Here is a 13,974-nt window from a genome sequence, read left to right on the forward strand (position 1 = left end):
TGTGGTCATTTGAAAAGCTGGGAACACTAGGAAAGTAAGTTACCTTCCTGCTACCCAAAAGGAAAGTAGTTCTGCCCTCTAGTGGTGATGACTTTGTTTGGCTGTGTCCCTCGGTATTTTTCCATCACACTATCCTAGAGGAAGTTTCTCCTTTGTGGAGATTACTTTGCAGACTTAGAATTCCAGCTTGTTCAAGGAACATAGCATTCATAACACACACAAACACACACACAAAAGTAAAGACAGAACTATTTTTGATGTTGAAAAATGTGTATTTTTGTATATTTTATCTACATAAAAATATATTTATGTATACAAGTATGCACACGTATATACTTGTGTATTCATTCATGTCTTCTCTGCCAAAGAGGGAATCAGTTTTATTTTTTGCACTGTACTATATACAAATGTAAATGTCATTTCATCATTTTAGAAACTTGAAGAAGCTGAAAGAAAGAGCCAGCACCAGCTTGAGAACTTGGAACGAGAACAGAGATTTTTAAAGCGGCGACTGGAACAGCTGCAGGGTCCTCAGGAGATGGAACGAATACGAATGGACAGCGTTGGATCAACTATTTCTTCAGATCGTTCTGATTCAGAGCGAGGTAGGCAGTGTGCCTCTTCTCTAATGAAATACTAAGCGTGTCTGAATCTAGATATTTAAGGAATTTATGTTGGGAGGAACTAACTTCTTAGCCAGCACTGTAACATTCTGGGTTTTATGCAGTCATAATATTGTCTAGCAGTGCCTGTGTGAACCATAGAACTTTTGTTTTTTCTTGAAAAAAAGGTACAGATATATGTGTTTTTAACTTTCTATTTGGAAGTAATTTTAGACTTACAGAAAGTTTTATGTTCTCTGTGGAAAATTAGAGTTCTCATATACCCTTCACCCAGCTTCCTCTAATGTTAACATCTTATATAACTATAATACAGTGATGGAAACCAGGAAATTAACATTGATAGAATACTATTGTTATCTACAGACTTTATTCAACTTTTACCAGTTTTCTCACTAATGTCCTTTCTCTGGTCTAGGATCCTAAGCAGGTTAGATTGCTTTAGATAGTTCCTTAGTCTTTTTCATGACAGTGACACTTGGGTTTGTCTGATGCTTTTAAATGATTAGATGGAGAGTATATATACTGGTGATAGTAATTTTTATATGTATATTTTTAAAGTTCCACACTCTTCATTACTAAAATATTTGCCTTTGACAGAATTAACAGAAATCAGCCCTCACCCCCCGCAAAAGGCAGAAAGAAATTATGCTAATCCCAACACTTTGGGAAGCTAAGGAGGGAGGATGACTTGAGCCCAGGAGTTCAAGACCAGCCTAGGCAACATAGTGAGACCTTGTCTCTACAAAAAAAAAAAAGCTGGGTGTGTAGTGTGCACCTGTAGTCTCAGTTACTCAGGAGGCTTAGGGGGAAAGATTGCCTGAACCTAGGAGGTCAAGGCTGTGTGGTAAGCCGTGATTATGATTGTGCCACTGCAGTCCAGTCTGGGCAACAGAGTGAGATCCTCACTCAAAAAAAAAGAAGTGATATTGTTTATTGATGTGGTCATCCAAAGCTCCTACCATATCAGGCCTCACACTACAATAAAAAAAATACCAGAGGTGAACACCGGTGATTTTAAGGCTTACATTTGGGAAAACAGAGCTCATAAGTTCTTGAGGATTCTCAAACATGAGACAAGTGCCAGTTCTTTTTGTTTTTAAGACTTTGATTTTGTTTTTTATTTTTGTTTTAGCTTTTTTTAAAATTTTAAAGGTGGGGTACAATTCAGAGTTGGTTACATATGTGGTAAAGTTTGGGCTTCCTTTTGGTTCCCACTTTGCCTGGTTTGAGATTGGGTACTCTTACTGATTGTTTTAACTTTTAAAAATTTTCAAATATACTCAATAGTAGAATAATGAACTCCTATGTACCCACTATCCATTTTGAACTGCTGTCAATATTCTATCATTCTTGTTTCATCTATTCTCTATCACCCTCACCCTCAATACTTTTTCTGGAATGTTTTAAATCAAATCCCAGATAGTATCATTTCACCCCTAAATGTTGTAGCATATGTCTTGAATAAATAGGACTTTAAAGATGAAATATAATACTATTATAACACCACAAATTAATAAAATCAGATAATCTTATTTAATATCATCTAATACCCAGTCTCTGATAAATTTTCTGCAGTTGTCTCAAAAGTGTATATTGCTTTATATTTACCATTGGTATATTTAAATCAGGCTAAAAGTCCACAGTGCATTTGTTTGACGTGTCTTTTAAAATACTTTTAACCTACAGTAATTTTTCCTCTCTCACATCATTTTGGGTAGAAATGGAATACTGATTTATGCCTAATATCTCAAAAAGACTTTGCCAGAGATAACGTGAATGGACAAATGTGTGTTTATAAAAATATACATAAATACATAGTTTTAAACATCAGGAAACTGTTTCATTTTTCTTATAGAATTTCTCATATTCTAGATTTGACTAGTTGAATCCTCATGATGTCCTCCACATGTTCTGCCCCTCTTCCTTTCTGTAAACTGGTTGGAAGACTTTATAGGTGGTGCTTTGTGTTTCCTGTTACATCAATATTGTGTCTAGTTGTCCTACTTTCAATACTAGATGTGTCCTTAGGGGGTAGGACTGTAGGTTCAGGTGAGGTCGTCTTGATACATTTATGTAAATGTATCAATCTTTCACTTAATAGTTTTGGCAGGCCAGGCACAGTGTCTCATGCCTATAATCCCAGCACTTTTGGAAGTCGAGGTGAGAGGATTGCCTGAGTCCACGGCTTTGAGACCAGCCTGGGCAACTTGGCGAGACCTCATCTCTATAATAAAACCAAAAAAAAAAAAAAAAAAAATTAGCCAGGCGTGGTGGCGCATACCTATAGTTCCAGCTACTTGGAAGGCTGAGGCGAAAGGATCACCTGAGCCTAGTAGGTCGAGGCTGCGGTAGCCGTGAGACTGAGCTACAGAGTGAGACTCCAACTAAAAAAAAAAAAAATAGTTTTAGCAATCATCAATGATTGTTGCCCTGACTGTACTCCATTAGGTGTTATAAAATAGTAATTTCCTAATTTTATCATTCCTCTTATGTTTACTGTTTTTCTTCAAGGAGCATTTTCCTCATCAACTTTTTGGCTACCCTGAAATAAAGTTCATACAGGGAAAGTGGGATAAATGTTTGATTTTGGTTTTTTTTTTGGTTTTTTTTTTTTTTTTTTTGCTTTATCAATTTTCCAAAGAGAGTTAGTGCCATAACATCTTCTAGAGGTGATAAATTTTTGTTTTACTGTTTTTTTAATGATATAGTGAACTTATATTTTTCTTTATTAAATGTGTCTGATACATTGCAGTTATTCTTTTAAGTAATTTTTTAATGCTCAAACTATCCCATATTTGGTCAGTGGGAGCCTTTCACATTGGTTTTTGACCCTTTTTAACACAACCCTAGGGGTTCCTGTTTTTTGTTTTTCTATGTAAAAGTTTATTTTTATGTGACACTCAGTTTTGAAGAAAAGCCTACCAGAGGCAGTAGCAAGAACCCTAAGGACATGCTGCATTTATGAGGGACAGTAAGATGTAGCAGAAATAACCCTGAATTAGGAAGCAGACCTCGGTGTCCTCTACTGCTTCTGTGACCTTGTCAGGTCTTCAGGCTTTAGCTGCTCTTCCTCCTACACCTCCCCATTGTGTCCCTCCCCCTCCAAATTTCAGAAGGGGTATATAGTCATCATTGTAGTTCTCATTTTTTAGTGCTCCCTGTATACCTTACTTTAATGCTACCTTACCAACTATCATTCTTACCCTGAACTGGCAACCCCATTTTCCCAGTGTTACTGGTTCATTTGGCCAAAGCAGTTTCTCATTTTACTTTGTTTTGATTGAGTTCAGTCTGCCCTATGGGATAGTATGCCTTGATATTATTTTCCAATTGTAGGTTGGATGAGTGTTTTGTGATGCTAGGAAACACTGAATGGCTTCTAAGGTATTATGGATGTGAAGCAAATAGTTTTGAATTCATAGATTATTTGGACAGCTTGTTTGGACAGCTGCCTACCTTTTAAACACATCTCTAAAACTTTTGAAGCAACAAGCCCTTTTAAAAAATTTTTTTTATTATAAAGATGTGGAGTACATTTCAGAGTTAGGTTAGTTAGGTATATAATAGACATTGATCATGCAGGTACCCTTGTTGATGAGGTATGCCCCTCCCTCCCCTAGCAGTTTCCCTCAGCTGCCAATTTCACCCTCCCCTCCCCTGACTGTTTCTCACTACTGCCAGTCACTTTCTTGTAGCATTATAATTGTTCAAGGTCCGTTTATGAGTGAGAACATATGGAACTCTGTTCTTACAACAAGTCCTTTTGAAAAGTATACTCTTTGAAATAACTTCACCCTGTGTGTTTGGCCTCAGCAAAAATCCACTTTTCCTAAAGCAATGGTGATCAGTGTGAACCCTTAAATTCAGTGCCAAATGTGAAACATCAGATTTTGAGTTTGCCTGCTTTAAGATAATTGAAAAATCCTGGGGCTCACTCTGGCTCTTAGGGGGAATACAATTTTTTTAACTCCCTTTTAAAACTTTATGTATAGCCGGGCTCGGTGGCTCAGCCTGTAATCCCACACTTTGGGAGGCTGAGGTGAGTGGATTGCTTGAGCCCGCGGGTTCAAGACCCGCCTGGGCAACTTGGCGAGACCTCATCTCTACAATAAATCAAAAAATTAGCCGGGCCTGGTAGTGCACGCCTGTAGTTCCAGCTACTTGGAAGGCTGAGGTGAAAGGATCGCTGGAGCCCAGCAGGTCGAGGCTGCGGTGGCCGGGAGTGACCACTACACTCCAATCTGAGCAACAGAGTGAGATTCGAACTCAAAAACAAAAAACTTTATGTATATTATTGGTGATTGTATATGTAGTATTTAACAATTAAGATATTTATTGATAGCTGGGTCATATATGTATTTAGGGTTTTAAAAAAATGTTTGGTTTTTGAATCTATATACTACTACCAAAATGGATCTCACTATAAACCAGAGACTTTTAAGCCTCAGGACCTTATTTCAAGCTATACTTGATGCAAGAAAATTAAAGTTAAGACATAGACCTCAAAGTCTACTTTATAATGACTGGCTTATTTTAGTTACTAGTAGTCAGAGATCTTTATCATGAATTCTAGAAGTCTTTTGAACTATTTGTAGAATGGTACCACTAAAGGCCTAGGTGGATAAATTTTCTAGTTCACGTATAGTAAGTTTATGCTTTCCCCCACTAAAGGGCAACCCTGATTAATAAACAGAACTGATAATTAGTTTTTGGTTCAATGCAAAACAGATGTTGTTAAATCACTTAAGGTTGGGATCTTTTAATATTACGCACTAATTCCCAAATAGGCCAAGTGCTTTCAGTGGGAGGTCCAGACGAACTGGCGTCAAAGGGTTTAGTAAACTTGCTGCCTAAATTAAGACCACCACTGTATACCAGACATTCCCCCTGGCAAAAAATATTTCTGTCTCTTTACCTTCAGTTCCTCTGTTCTCCAGAGATCATTGATAATAAACTTGTTGTATAACATTTCTTTTATACCATTTTTCTTTATGCCCTGTTAGTTTTTGAAGGTGCATATATACTGGATTATTAATTTTTTTTTTTTTCCTTTGGCAGAGGAGATTGAAGTGGATGTTGAAAGCACAGAGTTCTCCCATGGAGAAGTGGACAATATAAGTACCACCAGCATCAGTGACATTGATGATCACAGCAGCCTGCAGAGTATTGGGAGTGACGAGGGTTACTCCAGTGCCAGTGTCAAACTTTCGTTCACTTCCTAGAACCCAGCATGACATAACAGTGCAGGGCAAAATATTCACTGGGCCAATTCAATACAAAGAATCTCTTAAATTGGGTTCATGATGCAGTCTCCTCTTTAAAACTAAACAAAACTATACTTGAACAAAGGGTCAGAGGACCTGTATTTAAGCAAAATACTTAGCAAAAATTAGGGCAGAGCCTCCCCAACAGAACAAATATTCATAATACTCATTGGAAAAAGTCGCAATTTCTAATGACAACAGAAAACTTGAGTGAAACTTTCTTAATTTGATTGAGTTGATTTAAAAGAGGACATTGGAGATTCCATCCTCTTTTTCTTTCCATGTTTGCTCATACGACATGGAGTAGACACGTTTAAGGATGGGGTTATGAACCTTTTCTGACCTTTATGGTCCTGAAAACTATACTAATAAAAAGACAAGATAATCAGGCATTAATTTTGGATAGCTAAACAGCTGTTAAAACTCAGCCTGGGATAGTTTATCATGAAGCCTGTGGATGATCAATTCTTAGCTTTTTTTTTAAAGTTCATTTCATCCTCTGCAAAAGGAGAGACTCCCATGAAGCCTTTTGAAAGGGATCATCATGCAGCTCGGCTTTCTGTTGGATTCCACGCTAAGCAAGCTAACCTTATCCTGCATTGTTAGCACTAGGGCACCCCACCTTCAGCTCTCCAGCCTGCCACCCTAGGGCACATGGGGGCAGTTCATGCATGACAGCCTCTATCATACAAGGCCTATGAGTATGGATTGGGGGCCAGAAGGAAAAAGCTCGACGTGCCTCTGTGTCTGTGTGGATCAGAAGAGTTGTGCACACAGATTAGCAGGCCAAGGTCTGAGCCACGGCAGCATTTTTATTTCAAATTTTGATAACTGTTTATATGTGTTGAAAACCAAAATGACATCTTTTTAAAGCTTGTCCATTAAAAAAAATAGATGTCTTTTATAGTGGAAAAACACATGGGAAAAAAAATCATCTATTTTGATGCAGCATTTGATAATGATAAAAACACCTCACACCTCACTCTTTATAGTGCACAAAATGAATGAGGTCTGGGCTAGGTAGAAAAAAAGGTCAATGCTGTTTTTGTTTTCTTTTAGAATCATTACCTTTTACCAGCTTTTAACTATCTGATATCTATAGTAGACGCACTATCATAGTTAACATAGTTAAGTTCAGCACTTGCCTCATTTAAATGTAAAGATTTGCTTCCATTTTCCTACAGTCTCTCTCTTTTCTCACAATCCCACTGTGCAGGTGCTATTGTTGCTCTTACAAATATTTTCAGAAATGTTATTTTCTTCTAAGTGAAATTTCTAGCCTGCACTTTGATGTCATGTGTTCCCTTTGTCTTTCAAACTCCAAGCTTCCCCTGTGACCCTCTCCTTACCCTGGGAAGCCTTCCTGGAGACCTTATGCCTGGCTCTTTGGACTTTGTATACTTCAAATAATTTAACTACCCTTAATTACTTTTTTTAAAAAAGCTTTATGATTTTCATAACTTATTGCTGATTTTAATGGGTTGTTAATTTCAGTCCTGTAGTTTTATTTTATGTTTAGATAGGGCTGGGCAAGGAAAAAGAAAATAAAGACAACCATATTTAGCAGTGCAGTTGAGTTGTGTGTTAATGTTAGACTGTCCTTTTGTGAGTAGCACTTTAACAGCATTCACTACTTCTATATATGAAGTGTACCATCTTGGTCAAATATTAGGCCTCAGCATATACTTGTGTTTGTGCTCTTTCTGTGCCTCCAGAATTTTTTCCTTGATTGTGTTATGTTTGAGTGGAAGAAATTGTTTGAAGTTAGATGTGTGTGAAAAACTGCATGCCTTTAGAAGCCCAGTATTAGAACTTGCTACATTTCAGGTGCTGGGGACTTAATGAAAAACATGATGAAACAAATTCATTTCTGTAGCTCCGATAAATTATTTCTGGTTTCATTGATAATACTTCTGGCTGGGTCAAGATGTTATCTATATTTTCTTTCTTTTGGCTGTCCCAAGTGAGACAGTTTAAAGACTGTGCTAACTACCATGGAAAGTAAATGGAAGACCGCGACTACCTTCAGTTTTGTTATTCCTGTGGCATTCACATGCAGTCATTTGGCTTAGGGATGAAATTTGGGCCTTCATTCAGCTGCACTTGAGGTGCTGTCATTTTGTTATATAGGATGATGGGCTGGAAAGCCTTTGTTACGAACCTGTATTGCATATTTCAACTAAATTACTCCTTCTCTGGATTGGTTTTCCTTGGGGGGAGGGGACTGTACAATGTAGGTTGTACAATGAGTAAGAGGTGATACTTTTTAAAAAGATAAATCAACTTTGAAGACACAAAAGTTAATTGCAAGAAATAAAAACTTATGAAGAATACCTGAGTTATTTTTGGACCACTCTGTGAAGGCAAAAATATGGATGAGTATCCACACCTTGAGAGGCAACTATGTCTTAAATGTCTATGTGGATACTGCAATCACTAGTCCAGAATTAAAGGACTGGAAAAGTAAAAGTGCCCATTTAGTCTCCACTAACCTTATCTAGAGTACCCTGTTTGTTATGTGCCGGTGAGAAATATTTATATTAAGATACACAGACAAAATCTATTGCAGTACATATTACCAACAAACTCTGATGAAGCCATTGTGACTCTAGTTTCTTGTTGGAATAGGTATGAGAACTCCTCTAAAAATGCCTTTTCTATTCCCCATATGGCCACTTTTAGCATTATGAAGGCATTTAAAAATAAGGCAGTGAAGATTGTTGAGGCAAAGCTCCTAATCAAAGTCAGATTCTCAACACACCTGACCAAAAACAACATAATGTGAGAAAAGCAAACATTTTAAATACATTTTATTCCCAGCTTCAACATTTGCTAGGCCCTGGTTAATTTCTTCATGGAGTTCATTTCCTCCTGAAAAGTTGTTAATAAATACTACCTCTGTTTTGAAAGGTTGTAAGGATTTAAACTGATATATGTAAATTATATCCCTCCTCAAATCTAGGAAGGTATAAAACCAAAAGGGAATTAAGAAGTATGTGCTTCTCTGATGAATGCAACCTTCTAATTTCTTCATCCTTAATCTTGAATTTTAGTTATTTTGACTCTAGGCCTTATAGAGAAAGACTGTTTCTAAATATTGATTACCTTAAACAAATTTCCATGGTAGGTGATACTTGTAAGTCCATTTTGAGGTCCTATGGCATTTTTAAAGTGGAGGCTTTGTAAGATTAATGTAGCATCAGTTCTAGTGATTATTTGGTCTTTCTAAAAGAAACAAAAAACAAAAAAAGGACTAACCTAAAGTTGAGCATATTATTCGCTGAAAATTGAGTGCCCCAGTTAATGGGTTTTTTAAAATTTTTTGATATTTTTCTTTTTCATTTCTTAGTTAATATTTAGTACTGACCGTGCCAGTAAAAAAGAATCAGCAGCTATCTTCTTGGCTCTTGTACCAAATCTAGTAAGAAACTGGTTTTCTTGTGAAGTATGTCTGATTCTTTTAAATAAGCAGTGTAGTTCAAAATAAATGTACTGTCTGACCACTTCCTAGTTCTGATTTACCTTTCTACAGAGTCTTAAATTATTAGGTGAAATGGCTTAAATAAAACTCTTAAAATACTTCCAAGTAACTATAATTTTGGAATTTTTTCCATATCCTCAATCTATTAGCTCTTTGCGGAGAATGCTTTAAAAATCTTTATTGGTAGGGTAGTGATTGGGACATTGACTTTTGATGTCCACATCAGGGCACAGAATGGCATTGTAAAAATATAACAAAAATCCTTAAAATATCTAAAATTACAAAAAATATAAATTTAAGGGGTCAGTTGTTTTTAAGTTAGTAGCTTCATCACACTTACTCTGAAAGCTAGGTCAACTAAACCTGAGAGGACTTTTGGAGGGAAAAACTCTTGGCAAAAGAACCAAAGTTTACTTTCCTGCTACTTCTGAGCAATGAATAATCGGACAATAACCTTGTCTTAGACTAGCCTAGCTGAAGAGCTCAGGCTTCAACTCTAGTTTTCCCAGGATATGGAGTGTTTCCTCCAGGATTGAATTCTTTCTCTGGTCAGAAATTCACTGCATCTGCTAAAGTAAGTGTAAATTACAGGGATGGGGGCGGGGCAAAAGCACATCAGTTTAACCAAGAAAACGAAATCTTTCCCAGCAAAATAACCATGACCTTGGGCCCAAGTTGAGAAAGTAGCTCTTCAAAGAAAAAGCCAACCTTTTCTTCTGAGTATAACCATGGATCCCTTTGCTGTGCTCTTAAACAAGACTAATGGGGGAAACATGACAATTTAAATAATTCCAGTGGCTTAAGTCTATACTAGTTTTGTAAAAGTGTAACTGGTAAGGTGTGTGGTAGAAATAAATTGCCAGTTTTTATTGCCTGGGAACTAAAAGTTTAAGTATACAAAACTTGGTATTTTTCGTTAGTTCAGCTGTGAACTACCACAAACCCAGTGTTATTCTCAGATCTGCTTTACCCCACTAAAGGCCACAGAATATTTATATATGTAAGTTGAAAGACAGAATAGGTAATAGAAAAACCTCACAGAAATCTAACACCTTCTTATGCTTTCTTTTACTTACTTTTGGCTAGGCCCAAAACAAATCTTTAGTATGTCCCATCTATAAAACTGGTTTCTGAACCTCTTAAGATGTTTCTGAAGAACTAACTATACACAAATATATGCATGCCTTTTAAAAGATGATAACAGGAGTCAACTGCTTAGGTTTTTGTTTGTTTAAACTACAGTATTACCTATTATTTTGTCTGCTATACTTCTTTCTCTCCACTGCAGTACAAATTCAGTTTAACTTGCAACTCAAAAATCCTAGATATAAAGAATGTTCACATTTACTGTTGAACTTGCAAGCTGCTATTTCTACTAACTGCTTCATAGTATAATACAAATACTAGATACAATTCAGCAGATATTTATCGAATCCTCTATAGGTTTTAACAAATACAAAACCTTGTTGATTTTAATAGATTTTTTTCCTTCTATTTCAGTTAATACCCAACTTAAGGCCAAAAACCAAATCAAACTTTAAATATATTTTTGGTTTACACCTGGTATATTTCACCTTATAAAAGGTATAACTATAAAATTACAGTGTACACACACACACTTCACAAAACTACAATTTATGTTACTTGATGGTTTCCCTTGCTACTTTCAAGGCAGAACTGTGTCACACTGGAAACACACACACACACTTTTCATTGTGACAGATAAGCATTTTAAAAAATGTGTTACTACAGTACAATAACTGATGCATTTTGGTCTGATGCCTAGTCTTCATAATTAGACTAATAAAATTGCCACTAGTGGTAATTTCATTTCAAAAGCCAAGTTGCTTTTACAGTTAACCTAAAACATGATTCTCAGCCAGGGATGCACATCAGAACTACCTGTGGTGTTTGTCAAACAAATATACCTTGGTCTGGATAAGTCTGGAGTTGGACCCAGGCCCAGAATTAATTTTAAACAAGCATTAGGGGTGACTTTCAGTATATTTCACCTCCTTCCCATTAAGAAACATGCCCTAGTATAAAAATTAACTTAAACCTTTACTAGGATTACTTAATGTATTTTATAACTTTGGTAATTTTATAACACTTCAATAATAGGATTTTTTTTTTTTTTTTTGAGTTGAAGTCTCACTCCGTCGTCCAGACTGGAGTGCAGTGGCACGCCTCCGGCCACCGCAGCCTCGACCTGCTGGGCTCCAGCGATCCTTCCGCCTCAGCCTTCCAAGTAGCTGGAACTACAGGCGCACGCTACCACGCCCGGCTAATTTTTTGATTTATTGTAGAGATGAGGTCTCACCAAGTTGCCCAGGCAGGTCTCGAACCCACAGGCTCAGGCAATCCACTCACCTCAGCCTCCCAAAGTGTGGGATTACAGGCTGAGCCACAGAGCCTGGCTAATAATAGTTTTAATTGGCCTCAAATCATCAGCAGTGCGGGTTATCCATTGTAAGTGAATTGCTATCCTTCAAGGAAAAAAGATCAGATATTCACCAGTGTCACTCTGCACAATAATGGCAGACACTTCTGTGGTGCTTATGATATGCCAGGTACTATAAACTCTTGACACATAATAACTCAGTCCTTGTAGCTGGATGAAACAGGTATTTCCATTCTACAGTTGAGAAAAATGAGTCAGTAGAGTTAATACGCATAGATAGTAAATGGGGAGCCAGGATTCAAACATAGCAATCTGGTTCTAGAGTCCTTGCTCCTCCAAATGCTCTATGACCTCTCTACATGTTAATTAAAACAGCATTTGTTTTCTGTGATTACTACCAAAACTAAAAATTTTGGTTACTCACTTTTGGAGTGTTAGGACTTGTTCTTTCCTTGAAATAGTCAATAGAAACAAAGTCAAACATTCAAGTTTTGAGAAGTTACATGCAACCGTTCCTACTTAAGAACCATATATATGTAACATCTCAGCCTGTCACAGTTTCAGAGTGTCAAGTAAAGTATTCTTAACAGGGGAAAACCACACTAAATTTTATATTAAAGCTTCATTAAGGCTAAGATTTTTTTTTTTTTTTGAGTTGGAGTCTCACTCTGTCACCCAGACTGGAGTGCAGTGGCACGCTCCTGGTCACCGCAGCCTTAACCTGCTGGGCTCTGGCGATCTTTCCGCCTCAACCTTCCAAGTAGCCAGAACTACAGGTGCGCGCTACCACGCCCGGCTGATTTTTGATTTCTTGCAGAGACGAACGAGGTCTCGCCTATTTGCCCGGGCAGGTCTCGAATCCGCGGGCTCAGGCAATCCACTCACCTCAACCTCCCAAAGCGCTGGGATTACAGGCTGAGCCACCAAACCTGGCCAAGGCCAAGATTCTTATTTGGTTTAAAAATATAGAGCTTAATCACCTTCATTTGTAAAATGCTATTGGTTTCATGCTTCTCATTACGTTATCTTCTCAAATTCAATAGCAACACTGCGACAGGTACTATTATCTTCCCCGCAGTTCTTTTAGTTTAGTCCAGAGACACATGATCCTGATGCTAAGATTTTCCAAAGGCCATATCTAGCTCTTTGACACAAAAGCTCCTGATTTCATTCTATATGCACATTTGCAAAATGTTATGATAGGCTCACTTTCATTCCTTTTCTCTCCAATTGCAAAACCCTTTGGGAAGATTAAGGCATGGTGTCAAAGGAGGGACAAGTCTGCCACAACAGTCCTGCCTACACAAACACCAGGTGAACTACATATTCCAACACCAGTCTCAACAAAAACCATTTCATGGGATCATATAATCATACCATACTTCTTTCCAGTGCTTTTTAATTCAAAGGATTCTCTTGCAATCCTTCAAAGTGACTCTTTATTAGTATGCTCTTAAGATGTTTGTTACAATGGTAACAAAATGAATATTAGTATATTTTACTTAGTTTTCAGATTTCAAGTAGCCCTTTTTCTACTGTAATTTGTGCCTTTCTTTCTGTTCATGTTCTACAGGTTGGAAGAAAAAGTGACCTCCTGGGTTGAGAAGGGGGTGGAGGTGGAAGAGAGATGAATTCTACCTTTCATCACTGTCTTAAGTTTCATTTTTATTTTTTGAGTTGGATTCTCACTCTTGTAACCTAGGCTGGAGTGCAGCGGCATGCTCATGACCACTACAGCCTTAACTTGCTGGACTCAGGCAATCCTTCCACTTCAGGCTTCCAAGTAGCTGGAACTACGGGCGTACACCACCATGCTCAGCCAGTTTTTCTTGATTTATTGTAGAGAAGAGGTCTCACCAAGTTTCCCAGGCTGCTCTCAAACCCCTGGGCTCAGACAGTCCTCTCACCTCCACCTCCTAAAGTGCTGGAATCACAGGCATGAGCCACTGCCTAGCCAAGTTTCAATTTTTTTAAATAAAATTCATGAAATAACTTATCTTCCCATTCCACCAAAAACATAACACCTTTTAAAATAAGGGCATCCTATAAGCACAAGCCCTTAAAATAATACTGGATTGCTCTTTAGGATCCAATATGCTATGTCTAGTGGAAGGAATACTTAAGAGATTTATTGAAACCTCCCACATACTCAATATTCTCTTCCATGACAATTCTGTGTGCAAGTACTTCAAGGTTTAATACTGT

General features: G+C 37.4%; 1 protein-coding gene across 5 annotated transcripts in view; it reads left to right on the forward strand.

Annotated features, from left to right (window-relative positions):
• Positions 1 to 7,570, forward strand: part of MXI1 (MAX interactor 1, dimerization protein) — a 72,566-nt gene extending 64,996 nt beyond the window's left edge. For 3 of the 5 annotated variants that reach the window (XM_021714341.1, XM_021714340.1, XM_021714339.1), the window contains 2 exons: positions 434 to 605; positions 5,682 to 5,947. In XM_021714341.1, the coding sequence (XP_021570016.1) occupies positions 434 to 605; positions 5,682 to 5,845 (336 nt within the window). In that variant the 3' untranslated portion in view covers positions 5,846 to 5,947. Of the gene's footprint in view, positions 1 to 433; positions 606 to 5,681 lie in introns of all 5 variants that reach the window. The other 2 variants (XM_008061835.2, XM_021714338.1) reach the window with 2 other exon arrangements.
• Positions 7,571 to 13,974: the final 6,404 nt, after the last annotated feature.

This window comes from Carlito syrichta, unplaced genomic scaffold, assembly GCF_000164805.1.
Source record: "Carlito syrichta isolate Samal-C Ts95f unplaced genomic scaffold, Tarsius_syrichta-2.0.1 Scaffold305628, whole genome shotgun sequence".
Taxonomy (NCBI): Eukaryota; Metazoa; Chordata; class Mammalia; order Primates; family Tarsiidae; genus Carlito; species Carlito syrichta.